Below are 12,547 nucleotides of genomic sequence, written 5' to 3' on the forward strand. Positions count from 1 at the left end.
CAAACTGTTTGATTATTAACAGATCTAATTTTTGTTGTAATTTGTATTTTGATGCTTTTAACTCACTTCCACTTCCAATTTCCATATTAACTTTCGTTTTTAAACTTTTGTTTGAAAAGAGAAATGACCACTTATATATCACATATAATCAAGAATAAATTAAATTAAAATATTGAAGTCGGTGGACAAGAGTACTCATTGCCTTCTCAAAAACATAATTGAATATAACGAGAATAGTCGTTTTTCATCACAAATAAAGTAACTTTCACAAACTAGTATTGAATAGATTGCTTGTTTAAGCACTCCTTTTAATCAGCATTCTAATTCAAGAGCTGTAACAAATTCCTTAGATCAGATATATTCAAATACCTCGGTTTTTGTGCATCAAGGTATAAATAAGAGGTACTTGGAAATGAACAGACAAAACGAAAAACAGTAAGCAAAGTTACAATTTATAATAAAGCACTCTTTCGCAAGTTCAGGTATCTGTAAAGTTAATTATAATTATACTGCGAATCTGAGAACGTTAACCTAGCGACACCAATACGTCGGGGTAGAGCTAGAATAATCAGGAGAACCAAGGTTATAGCGGTAATCAAAAGAATGTAATCCATGGAGAAAGGCCAGACATAGACATACACAACAAAGAACATGAAGAAACTAAAATCATACATAGAAAGTAACAAGAGCAAATGAGCAACTCGGACTCCACTAAAAGCTGGAAGCATGGACCAAGTGCACCGGTAGGGTAAGCGTCCTCTGCTTTTCTAGAAACACCCGCAGAGTTATCATAAAAAGTCAAGTCAGGAGTAGATGAAAAAGGAAAGCAAAACTATGACCCGTTGAATAAATCAGTTTTCATGGCGCAGATGGATACATCATAACGATCCAGGAGTTCATAATGACGACCATGAAACTTCTTTAGTAATGACTTCAATCTAGTAGCAACGTAACCTTTTTCAGGAGCCTAACTGTAAGAAGTCTAGCGCGACACAAGTTTTGGCAAGCTCTGGCATAACACTCCATGCGCAGGTAAAAAAATGTGTTTCCCTTGACATATTTCAGTGGGTTTTGGTGTTGTTGGAACCCACTTTTGTGGACACATTTTATTTATTTTTTGAAAGAGTAATCAAGGAAACCAGGATTTTACCGTAAATAAAAATAATGTAGTCCACAGACAAAGAACAGGAAGGGAAAACAAACACACACAACAAAGAATATAAAATAACTTAAATAAAATTTATGCAAATGAAAATATACCCATTGAATAGAAAATATAGCATTCAAATGAAAATTATTATTATTTTGTTACCAATATCATGTGATGCGATACAAAGAAAATATGATTTCAATGACATCAATTTTTTTTCAAACATACAAATTCATTTTTGTTAACATCAGAAAGATCTTTTTGTCGACATACAGAAAAAAAACATTTATCAATGATATCATCAACAAAGTTATTTTTAAAAAGCTATGAGAACGTTTTAGAAACATGTATGATTTTTTTTATGTCTTCCCAACCATATTTTCAAACAGCATATACATTTATGAAAACGTTAATACAAAAAAAAGATATATATATATACATATTTTGTGCAACTCGGGGTTGGGTAAGGGAATGGCCCGGTGCACTATGGAACCAATCCCTGGAACCGACACTGTTACAACCCATATAAGGAGATGAGACAAAATACGGAGGTCATTTCATTAAAATTGTATTACGTGGTACATTTTCAACGAACAGTTTTTCTTACTGATATTCTAAACTTATTTTTAATACGTTAGTCCTTCATTACAGTTGAAATCAGTGATATGTTTGTATCATATTCAAATAGTATGAGTTGTGTCCCGTCAGTCCTTGATTACATTTGAAATCAGTGATATGTTTGTATCATCTTCAATTTGTATGAGTAGTGTCCTTCACCCTGGGAAACATTATCTAAAAAGGATCATCGTCTCAGTGCAAAGAACATAAAGGTCTTCAATAAGTGAAAACATACCTTTAAGGAAGCCCTAAAAAGCCCCAATAACAAAAGTCATACATTAAAGGTAACAGAATGAACGATGACACAATTATTCAAGTTATTCTATCAGGAATAAACAAGTGAAACTGGGTTGGAAAACCTGAGAATATATCAGATATGTACATTTTTGTCAATTCTAGGCCATTAATTAAAACACAAGACGTAACCACAAAACGGTTATTATATTCCTGCAAGATGTTTCCCGCCATTTGACTTTTTTTTCCACAGAGCAAAATGGACTCTTAATTGTAAAGTTCAACCTTCTCTTTGTGTATTTCAGTATACCGACATCCCTATATTTTTAATAAGCCAAATTCCAATCGATTAGTTTTATTTTAGTAACCCAGTATTCTGGCATTTCATATTATACTACAATGATATATGGCAAAACTGATAGACCCGTATATATATTATCATAAATTATCACTCACAAAGATATTGAAATGTAAACATGATGTTCTCGGTAATTTTTTTTTCAATAACTTTCGGATTAGATCACGCTGTCTAATTGGTTATGTAATTTTCTGTTCTTGAAACATATGTTTTATTTTGAATAATACAGTAAAACATGTGACAAAGGCGAAGAATGAACAAGTTTTGTAGTAAATAGCTGTTTCATCCGTCAGTTGCAATATGGAATATGCGTGGGTACATGCAAAGTTATCGCGGTAAATATAATATAAGTACGTTTTTGTGAAATATCCAAAACATGTCAAATAATTGATCAATTATAATCGATGTGCAATATTGTTATGTTGTCATAGTAAATGCATAGCAAACGATGGATCAAATATTTCTAACTACGCATATGTGTGTTAAGATCGGTTGATATACGTAAATTAAGTAACTCGTTATTCTAATTTGAAATATTTTTTTTCAAACCATTGAACGCAGAATGAAAGAAAGGTTCCTATTTCTTAGATGACAGCTACATGTACGTCAAGAAATTTCCGAATATTACTTCAAAGGTTGGTCGGACGTAGTACATTGATGGAACCTACTACAGAGACGTGCGTTGTAAATGTGTATTTATCGTAGTCAAAAAGAACATATGTATATTGATATACATGACAATGAATGCGCACAATAAACGGGAAATAGGAATGGTTACAACAGATAATATGATATCATTCTGACAAAATCCAAAAGCTCATTAGAAATACTTGGAGAGTTAGTACACCAGTTAACTACTTTTGTGACTGTCATCATAAATAATTTAACATAATCACAAGGTAATCTTCTGGTGTCATGCATATGAGGCCTGATATTTTAAGGTTTTATGAGAGGACTTTATATCTATGACATGAAATTACGTAGTCACCCTGATAAATATAGATTGTCCAAATGACAGTGATTTAACAGTCGGAGCGCCGCGTTTGGTGGAGGTAAGAAAGTAGTGGTTTTTTTGTCCACCGGAAAATCTTGGCAGTTGATTTTTGTTTACATCGTGTGGTTCTGATAATTGTGTTGTTTTGTCATAAATTATGTGAATTTAGATCCAAATAAACCGATTTGTATCAGAAAACATATTTTTCGAGATGACTGACATACTGTCACAATTTTGCTACGCCCAATTACTTAAAAATTTACCTGGAGATTTAAACCGCTTCGTCGGCGAGAGGAAAGGAAATAAATATGACGGGTAAATACCACTGTCCGAAATAACTGACACAATTGCATCCCGAGACTGTTTTTACAAAATGCGACCATAAGTAGGAAAGCAAAATGCGTATGTAGTCTCTCGATTCCAGAAACCCCATCATAATTCTATTTAACTCCAAACACGAACGAAATATAACTGCGATTTTGTTGGCCTTTTTACGAGTTTGAGCAATGGACGAGGTCATTAGATGTAAATCAGACAACTGACTGTTGACAGTAGTATTTTTTTGTATAACTGGTTTCCATCTTCCCTTGTATACAAAAGGTGGATATTGAGATTCTGTTTACTGGCGTTTGTTTCTCTATTCTAACAAATACACATGCAGGCTTCTTTAAATACCATAGAAATCTAGGGCAAAACATTTGCTAATATATTTCCTGGTGTTATTGCAGTTCTATTGAAAATGTTTTATCTACACATACACGCATTAGCATACTATTTAAAATAAAAGCTAATAGGATTATTGTAATTACATTTTGTCATGAAGTGGCTATGTGTTGGTTGTTTTTCCTTTATGGTGAAAAGTCAGACTGACTGGCTCAAACCATCAATGGACATACTATCAAATAGTGAATAGTGTCAATTTTCACTGCTTGTGAACTGGCACGAAAAACAAAATCTGGACATAGAACTATTCACCCATTAACACTATATATCAGTAAACAACCAGTTAAAATAGAACATCAAATTAAACAGAAGCAAGCTATAAGAAAACAAAATGCCTGTCAAAAAGTAGATTTCTTTATTACAAGACATTTTGGACCACACTTCACCACTTATTAATGTGAATATGTAATCAGTTGTTAAAAACATTGAGATTACAAATGTAGTGAAGTCCCATGTATAAAATTCAATTACTTGCCATGATGTATTTCCTCTTTTGTAAAATGTATATTCAAGAACAAAATAAAACAAAAAGTTAATTTAGGAAATTAGTAGCATCTCCAACCCTAAATTGAAAAGAAGCAGTCATAGTTCACTCAGGTTCCACAGTGACATGCTAAGATTTAATGCAGATTCATAGTTGTATTTCAGCTTTAGAACAGAAATCTGTGTCAGTTTGTTTTTGTTAATCACAAAAGTCCATATTTAAAGTTCCTGACATTGAGACACTTCTTATCATGCATTAATGTTGAATGCTGTTTTTCAATACAAATGTATGTACAAGTTAATCCATATAATTTGTGGGTTGTTATTTTAACATCTATGTGGTCTTGACTAATCATAACGCTGAGGTTACCGGTAATGATGCTATATACCCACAGTACAAAATTATCTTTGAAGAGTCGCTATCCCTCACACAAAGAGAATTCACTTATCTGCAAGAATGAATATACCTTGTCTAAAAATTTCACCAATTTGACAGTTATACATTACATTTTATATAAAACTAATGTATTTTTATATCTCATAGTTGTTACAAATATGGACTAAGAAACAAATATCCGAATAGTCCTTTACAGTAAATTATTTTCCTATCTTATATACTACCTTTACCCTAAAAAGTTTATGTCTAACATTGTAATACATGTATCTTTAAATCCCATGTATTGGTAGAAATAGTATTTATTGACCAATAAAATGTAATTATGTAGTAGTTTTATGAGCTCAATAATGAAAATTTTAAAAAAAAATGACAAATTTCATTAAATTTGATATTTAAACCTTGATATTTCAACGTATAAGGAAGAAATCACTGACTCTACAACTCCAGTAAAAAAGAAAAAAAAAAAAACGAAACCCAAACAACAAAAAGTCTGCGTAGTTTCGGCAAGCTCTGGCATAACGTATTAATTGTTACCATACGCAGGTGCTGAAGGGATGTTGCCACATGCAGATGAAAGGAATGCTGACAATTTTAAATGAAAAAATCATCACGTTTGTTGTAAAATTTGGTCAATAGTTTTCCCTTACCATTGATTTCTAAGTGTAGGTCAAGATATGAGGCTGACGTCATTCACAGTGTCTGTTATATCCTTTATCTCAAATTCTGTGGAGTAGATGCGATGTATCCCCGAAATTAGGATTGTTTAATGATAATACTTCATCTATATAGCGGAAACTGAGATTAAAGGATCTAGCCAAACGATATTTTTTCATTCGGATCAGATCAGCAATAAAGTCAGCCTCATAAGAGTGAATGAATAGGTCAGCAAGTAAAGGATCACAATTTGTTCCTATTGGAATGCCGATCATTTGGTGAAAGAGTAATCAAAGGAACCAAGGTTATAGCGGTAATCAAAAGAATGTACTCCACGGACAAAGACCAGACATGGAAAACAGACATACACAACAAAGAACATAAAGTAACTAAAATCATACATAAAAAGTAACAAAAGTAAATGAGCAACTCGGACTCCACTAAAAACTGGGAGCATGGATCAGGTGCACCGGTACGGAAAGCGTCCTCTGCTTTTCTAGAAACACCCGCCGAGTTGCTCATAAAGACGTCAAGTCCGGAAAAACACGTCCACCACACTAGACAAATACGTTGTCAATTAAAAATTCCAGCATTTTGTAGACATCTATATATTTGGAAGATGCTTTGGAATTATTTCTTACAAAGTATGAGGAATCTCTACCAAGAACTATATAATTGTATCTAGGTGTACCATCTTGTTTGGAAAAAAAAACAACGATGTATAATGTTTTTAAGTCAGGATTTTAACTGAGTATGGGGAATAGATGTATACAGTGTTGAAAAATCATATGTTTTAATGCTATTATATTCGGATAATAGACTTGAACCGATTGTCTCCAAAAGATCTTTCGAATTTTCAGGATTCACATTGAAATAATACCATTACGGGAGTAACAAGTCTTGTGGTAGGACTGCAAACCCTCTTTGACAATTGTGAGTATAGAAGTTAAAAGTTTTGAAAGAGGTTTGGTGGTACATTTTGCAGATCCATCTATGAAACGTTGTTTGTATGGATTCTTGTGGAGTTTAGGAATCCAGTACATAGACAGTAAATCACAATCATCGTCCTTGGTAGAGAGACCAAAAGAGGATAGCACAGATTTATGGTTTTCCACAATCTCTTCTTTGGAGAGTGTGGTAGCAGTATAGGACTTATCACTGCTATTATTTTCTACGTCTAACTCTGATGATTAGCATTGGATTTAAAACGCTTTGCAGACAAAAACAATGTTGTTTTGGGCTTTGTCTGCTCGAAAAGTAAATTCCATTATCTCCCCTATCCCCCGTGAACATTAATTGGAACTCCCCTGTCAGTGCGGCTTTCCCACTGTTAAGATAAATGCATTTCACTTTGTTTTATGGCGTTACATAAAAGCCTTCTGTTAAAAGAGTCAGTCATGTGAAGGTCGATGCATTAGTTTGACCCCCGAATGAAAAGCGAAAGGTATATAATGATTAAACAGTGTCTGATCGTCTTTTCCCAGTTCAAATCCACAACTCCTCTTAAATCGCTGAATGGAATTTCATGAAATCTTTGCACATTCTTATCACATGATGTTACTAAGCAACTCCAAAATTGTTTTTTCCATCTGGATCTATTTTGGGATTTCCTTTTTGATCACTGTCTTGATTTTGTCTTCCAGGAAAAGGCTCATAATCTATTTTTGTCAGATCATTTTGATGTTAGGATTAAATTTAGAACTTACTGAATAAATAAATCAATTCATCAAAAAAAAAAAATCACAGATCGTTGTGATTATAGAGGAATGTACAAGAGAATATGAACGTCTATTTAGAAAACATCGAAAAAATCTAAGTACTCGCGATCGTCTGTGTGTGGATGCTTATACGATATTCGTTCTATACGGTTTTCACAATATTATATTCCTTTATTTGATACTTTGGACTTTCTGGTTTCCTGGTTTCTGTTTGTTAAAGTCAATTCAACGAAATCGTTGTATATATACTTGTTTTGTTATTTTAGACGATATTAGTTACTTAACGCTACAAAAAATTTCAATACAAGCGGAAGTGTTATACCACATTGTGCCAGGAAAAGTTTTGAAAGAAAAGAGATATTTTGAGACGTAAGTCTTATTAACAGAATTCACAATTTATTATCTAAACACTATGCTCTTGTACTAAGCGCACAGAAAAGCACATCGGTCAGAATCGGTCAAAAGTCTTTAGTATGCTTCAGCCTAAAAACTAGGCAAGGGGTGATTCATCATATTTTTAGACAATCAATGAAACTGTATTAATACATTTGTTAAATCATATTAAAAGGCGTTTAATCTTTTTGATTGGGGAAATTCTTTTACATTTATTATAAGACTTACTCATGACGTTCTACAAAATGCATATAAAGCTGATGAGCTGTATCTGGAATTTCTTAAAAGCATCCACGAAGATTCAAACTTAAACAACACAATGCTTGTATTTTTCAGTGACCATGGCATTAGATTTGGAGGCTTTCGACCAACGTTTGATGGTAAAATTGAAGAAAGATTGCCATTTTTATTTTTTGTTGTCCCTGAGTGGTTAAAGAAAAAGTATGAAACATTGTATACAAATTTAATGATAAACAGACGACGTTTAATTACCCCTTGTGACATTTATCAGACATTAAAACATCTATTAATATTTCCAAAAACTCCTGTGGATTCATATGGTCGAAGTTTTAGTTTGTTATTACCAATTTCGTCAGAAGGCACATGCGAACAGGCGACAATTCTTCCACACTGGTGTACATGTTTAGAAGAAGCAAAATTGAATTTAACAAATACAATTGTTAAAATGGTTGCGCAATCATTTGTTAAAAGCTTGAATAATATACTTTTATCATATAAACAATGTACAAAGCTTGACTTAAAACAAGTACTATCCGCTACCAAATTTTTACCGTCCGATGTTGTTTTGAAAAATATACAAGCATCCCATAAGAAAGACAAGTCTGAAATACATTTTGGAGAAAAAGTGAAAACTCATGTAGATTACCAGTTAATGTTGGAAACTTCTCCCGGAGGGGGAGTGTTTGAAGTAACAATGCGACATGATGAAATAAACAATACAACTGAAAGAGTAGGCGATATAAGCCGTCTAAGTATGTATGGTAAAACGTCTCACTGTGTTCAGGGTATTGAATTAAAAAAATATGTTACTGTAAAATACAAATTTAGGTAATATATTTTTTATCAAAGGAGGTTTTAGTATTTTTTCTTACATGCATTATATGGAAGCAGGCATTTTACCAGGTTCATATTTTTTACTGAAGGGACAACGCATATTTTGTATTAATATCATTTCAGTCATATGTATTTCCCTATTTAACAATATTTTCTGTAGATGACTTTGACAGAGGACAGTTCGCAGCAATATATTAAATATAACAATTATTATTGACAAAACTGATTGGAATATTTCTTGAGAACAGTTTACGATTCAAATATCTGAACATCTACTTCTAAAAGGTACCGGTCTAATTTTGAGTAAATACTTAAAAAAGGGAAAAAACAAATATTTGAAAATCATCATTTAAAATCATTTCAGGTTTAACGAAAACACCTTTCTGATGTTGTGCTGTTTTGTAATAAGGTATTTGACCATTCCCTAGCATGCAGTACCCTCTGTTAATAAAACAGAAATAGGACTAAGTACATGAACTCAACGTATTCATGGAAAGAAACGTTTTCTGTTTACCGGAACTGTGTTATGATGCTACGAGATTAGTTTCCCCCCCAAAATATATGGTCAGCAGTATGATATGATTGATCGTTAAGGTTTTTCCATTTGAACAATTAGATAAATTTGTTTACCGTGCCATAGCTTTCCTTTCCTCTTTTGTCAACCCCGGACGCGACAGTTGATGATCATTTCAGCGGTTATATTTAGATAAGCAAAAGAAAAGACCGGATATAGTAAAACGTAACAAATGCAAACTCGTGGAAGTCGATAAATCCATCGGAGTTGGTGCTTCATGTAATGTATAATAATAATGCCCCTGGTGCAAAAGCTTTTTTGTAAGGAATTTATTACGTGCATTCAAATCTGACACTTTATTACAAATACGAGCAAAATGCAGGAATAAGGGTGCTTACACTCGTACATCCGGTCGATGGACCCAGTTTTCACAGGAGTCCGAGTTTTTTTTATGACTCTTTATATGTGCTTTATCGTTATTTTATGTTCTTTGTTGTGTGTTTCATTTTTCCTGTCATGTCAGTTCTTGCATTATATTCTTTTGAGTACTGTTCGAATCTTTGTTCTCTTGATTTTCACTTTATAAACGTCACAGAATCTTTTACGTTTAAATAAGTTGATGCGTTTTTCTTAAAAATACGAGGTCTTGTATATGTACAAGACAACTTTAGCATGTATCTATTTACATGTATCTTATAACAAGTTGATATGTTATATAAAGCGTTTTTCTGCAATTTTTTTATACTGTAGAGTATTAAATTGAACACTTATTATGGCAAATATATATATTTCAAATTGCAATTAAAAACTCAAATGAAGGAATTTCTAACGTCTGTAATGAAAATTTCTTCTCAAAATTGCGTAACTCAAAATCAACAAATTGAAAAAATCGGACTAAGTCCAGTACAGATTAATTTAAAAAAAAACGTATTTGATATTTTCGTTCAAAATGTTTTACAAAGTCCTAAAATAAAACATTCTGATAACAGAGTTTATAGAAAATCTGTGTTCCAAACAAATAATGATTTTGAACATTATGAACAGATAAAAGCCACGAGAAGTGGTGTTCCATGGGTAATACAAAAAGAGTAGGAAAATGAAATTAATTTTCAATTCAAATATTTTGAATTGTTCCATCTTACCTGAACGATAAATGACGAATGTTTGCGTAAAATGAAAATGGAGGTTTATAATAAGGTTTCTTACATTATAATTCGGAAATGTCATTACAATATTACATGTCTCATTAGAAATGTCAAAAACTACAAATTAGAAGAAAGATTTGAGTACATATCTACACGTAGAAAAGATTGTGCGTATACCAGAAACAACTTTTTTCGAAGCAGTTAAATATATTACTGGTACTTTGTTCACTATTGAACGAGAGTTGAAAGTAATTTCATGCATATTTCAAAAAGTTTGACTATTACATGTAGAAGAGTTTAAAAGATAAATATCACACAGTTCTAATATGACGTCCATAAAAGGCTTTGAGACCACAACTGTGGTTGATGTTTGATTGCTATATGAACAGCGCGCGACTTATTGGTCGTGGCTTGTGTGTATGTGTGAACATCAAATTTATATTTAATTTAAATATTAAATGTTATGTTTTAGAAAAGTATTATTATACTTCGTAAAAAATCACCTACACACGTACACGGTAACACTTGCCACGTGCACGTGCGACATCATGTATAAAAACAAACAATAAAAACCGTCAATGAATGAAACTTTCTACCTGTTCATTGTGAACACTGTGACCTTATAATGCAAACAATTATTGTCATATTTAACATCGTTCTACTTAATTCGCCCTTCTTTCCGTCATTATAAAAAATACAAAGCAAAGGTTCACTAGCGACCATTTCAGCTAACATAGTGTAAATTGTACAGCCAAATATGGACTAATATGGCAGGCTGACCATTTATGCCGATATTATACCCGTCGCTGTCGCTCGGGATACAATAATGCGGAAAAATGATCAGGTGGTGTTAAACAATGATTAAATGGAGTTTCCGTGTTTTATTTCTTAAATATAGTAAAACAAATTGCAATGATATTTCTTTTCACTTTGGTAATTATTAATCGAGAATTATGGTTAGTAACTGTTCTCCATACTGACAGCTCTTCAACTTAATTAGAAAAAAAATTAAAGATGTACACATTTTTATTTTCATCGTAAACAGAGCATTATATCCATGTTTAAGGTTTTTGTAAATGGTTTTCCAGTGATTGCCGAATGTTAGCGTAGCAATCAATTATTGAACATGTCCCACTGCCATTCTAGGTCAGCAAGCGTATTAAAATGATTAAAAACATTAGATGCAAATTCACAACTCTAGTTCCAAAACGAGGTATTGTATCTATTTTACATTACCTCATCATTGTTTATCGAGTGATATTCAATGGATATCTTTAAATTCTAACACAAACGTGTTAGCATGCATTGAATCAAAATAAAAAAAATATACATATTTGTAAGCTGATTTTTTTTACATTTCTTACTGCTGGTATAATGCATACTTTCTTTTAAGCGAGTACCGAACAAGGGATTTCAAGGTTTTTGATGCACATACATAAAACACGGCTAAATTATATATCTTTGGAAAGGTCTTTTATCGTACTTTTAGAATTGCCTGGTTGTAAAAATGCGACGTGGTCACAAATTATTTAAACTGAAAAAAAAATTCACAATCAAATCAATAAATAATTATTTAACGAAAAAATGTCGTTTAAAAAATATATTTCAAAACTATATCAAAATTGTTATATAATCAAGTTAAATCTAACTTTAATTCATTTTCTTTCTAAAGTAAATAAAGAAAACCCGCAATATTTTTCTTGCCTTTTAAACATAAAAAAACTTATGTTTTCATTACAAGAGTATTTTTTACTATTTTTTTTAAGAACGTGGTTCATTCGATCCTATATTGCTTAAAATGCTGTTTTCTAGAATGCAAAAACGCGGGAAAAGGTTTTGAAGCGTTTCATCTTACCGTTACAATTGAAGTAAATTGTTTATTTTATCCAACGAAAAGTTGCGGGGCTTTGATGTTTTTGACCCGTTAATGTATCAGTCCTTACGTCCGTACGTCCGTGATAACGTCTTGTAGCCTGGGTACTCCTCCGTTTTTTTAACCAATTTACATCAAACTGTGGTGAATATCTTAAACGCTTTACACAAACATCGGCCAATGGACAAACAGACTCAAACAATTGTGAACAATGCAACT

The 12,547-nt window shown here is 32.3% G+C and overlaps 1 protein-coding gene across 9 annotated transcripts in view; it reads left to right on the plus strand.

Annotated features, from left to right (window-relative positions):
- Nucleotides 1–2,578: 2,578 nt before the first annotated feature.
- The window catches only part of LOC148604734 (uncharacterized), a 47,362-nt gene continuing 37,393 nt past the window's right edge, over nucleotides 2,579–12,547 (plus strand). For 2 of the 9 annotated variants that reach the window (XM_088549188.1, XM_088549190.1), the window contains exons 1-3: nucleotides 2,617–2,710; nucleotides 7,596–7,698; nucleotides 8,059–8,714. In XM_088549188.1, coding sequence (XP_088405314.1) covers nucleotides 2,668–2,710; nucleotides 7,596–7,698; nucleotides 8,059–8,714 — 802 coding nt within the window. In that variant the 5' untranslated portion in view covers nucleotides 2,617–2,667. Of the gene's footprint in view, nucleotides 2,711–2,958; nucleotides 3,413–6,517; nucleotides 6,545–7,595; nucleotides 7,699–8,058; nucleotides 8,814–12,547 lie in introns of those variants that run through there. The other 7 variants (XM_088549181.1, XM_088549187.1, XM_088549182.1 and 4 more) reach the window with 7 other exon arrangements.

Source organism: Perna viridis, chromosome 10 (assembly GCF_037379345.1).
Source record: "Perna viridis isolate PV_CMFRI_1.1 ecotype Kerala chromosome 10, ASM3737934v1, whole genome shotgun sequence".
NCBI lineage: Eukaryota > Metazoa > Mollusca > Bivalvia > Mytilida > Mytilidae > Perna > Perna viridis.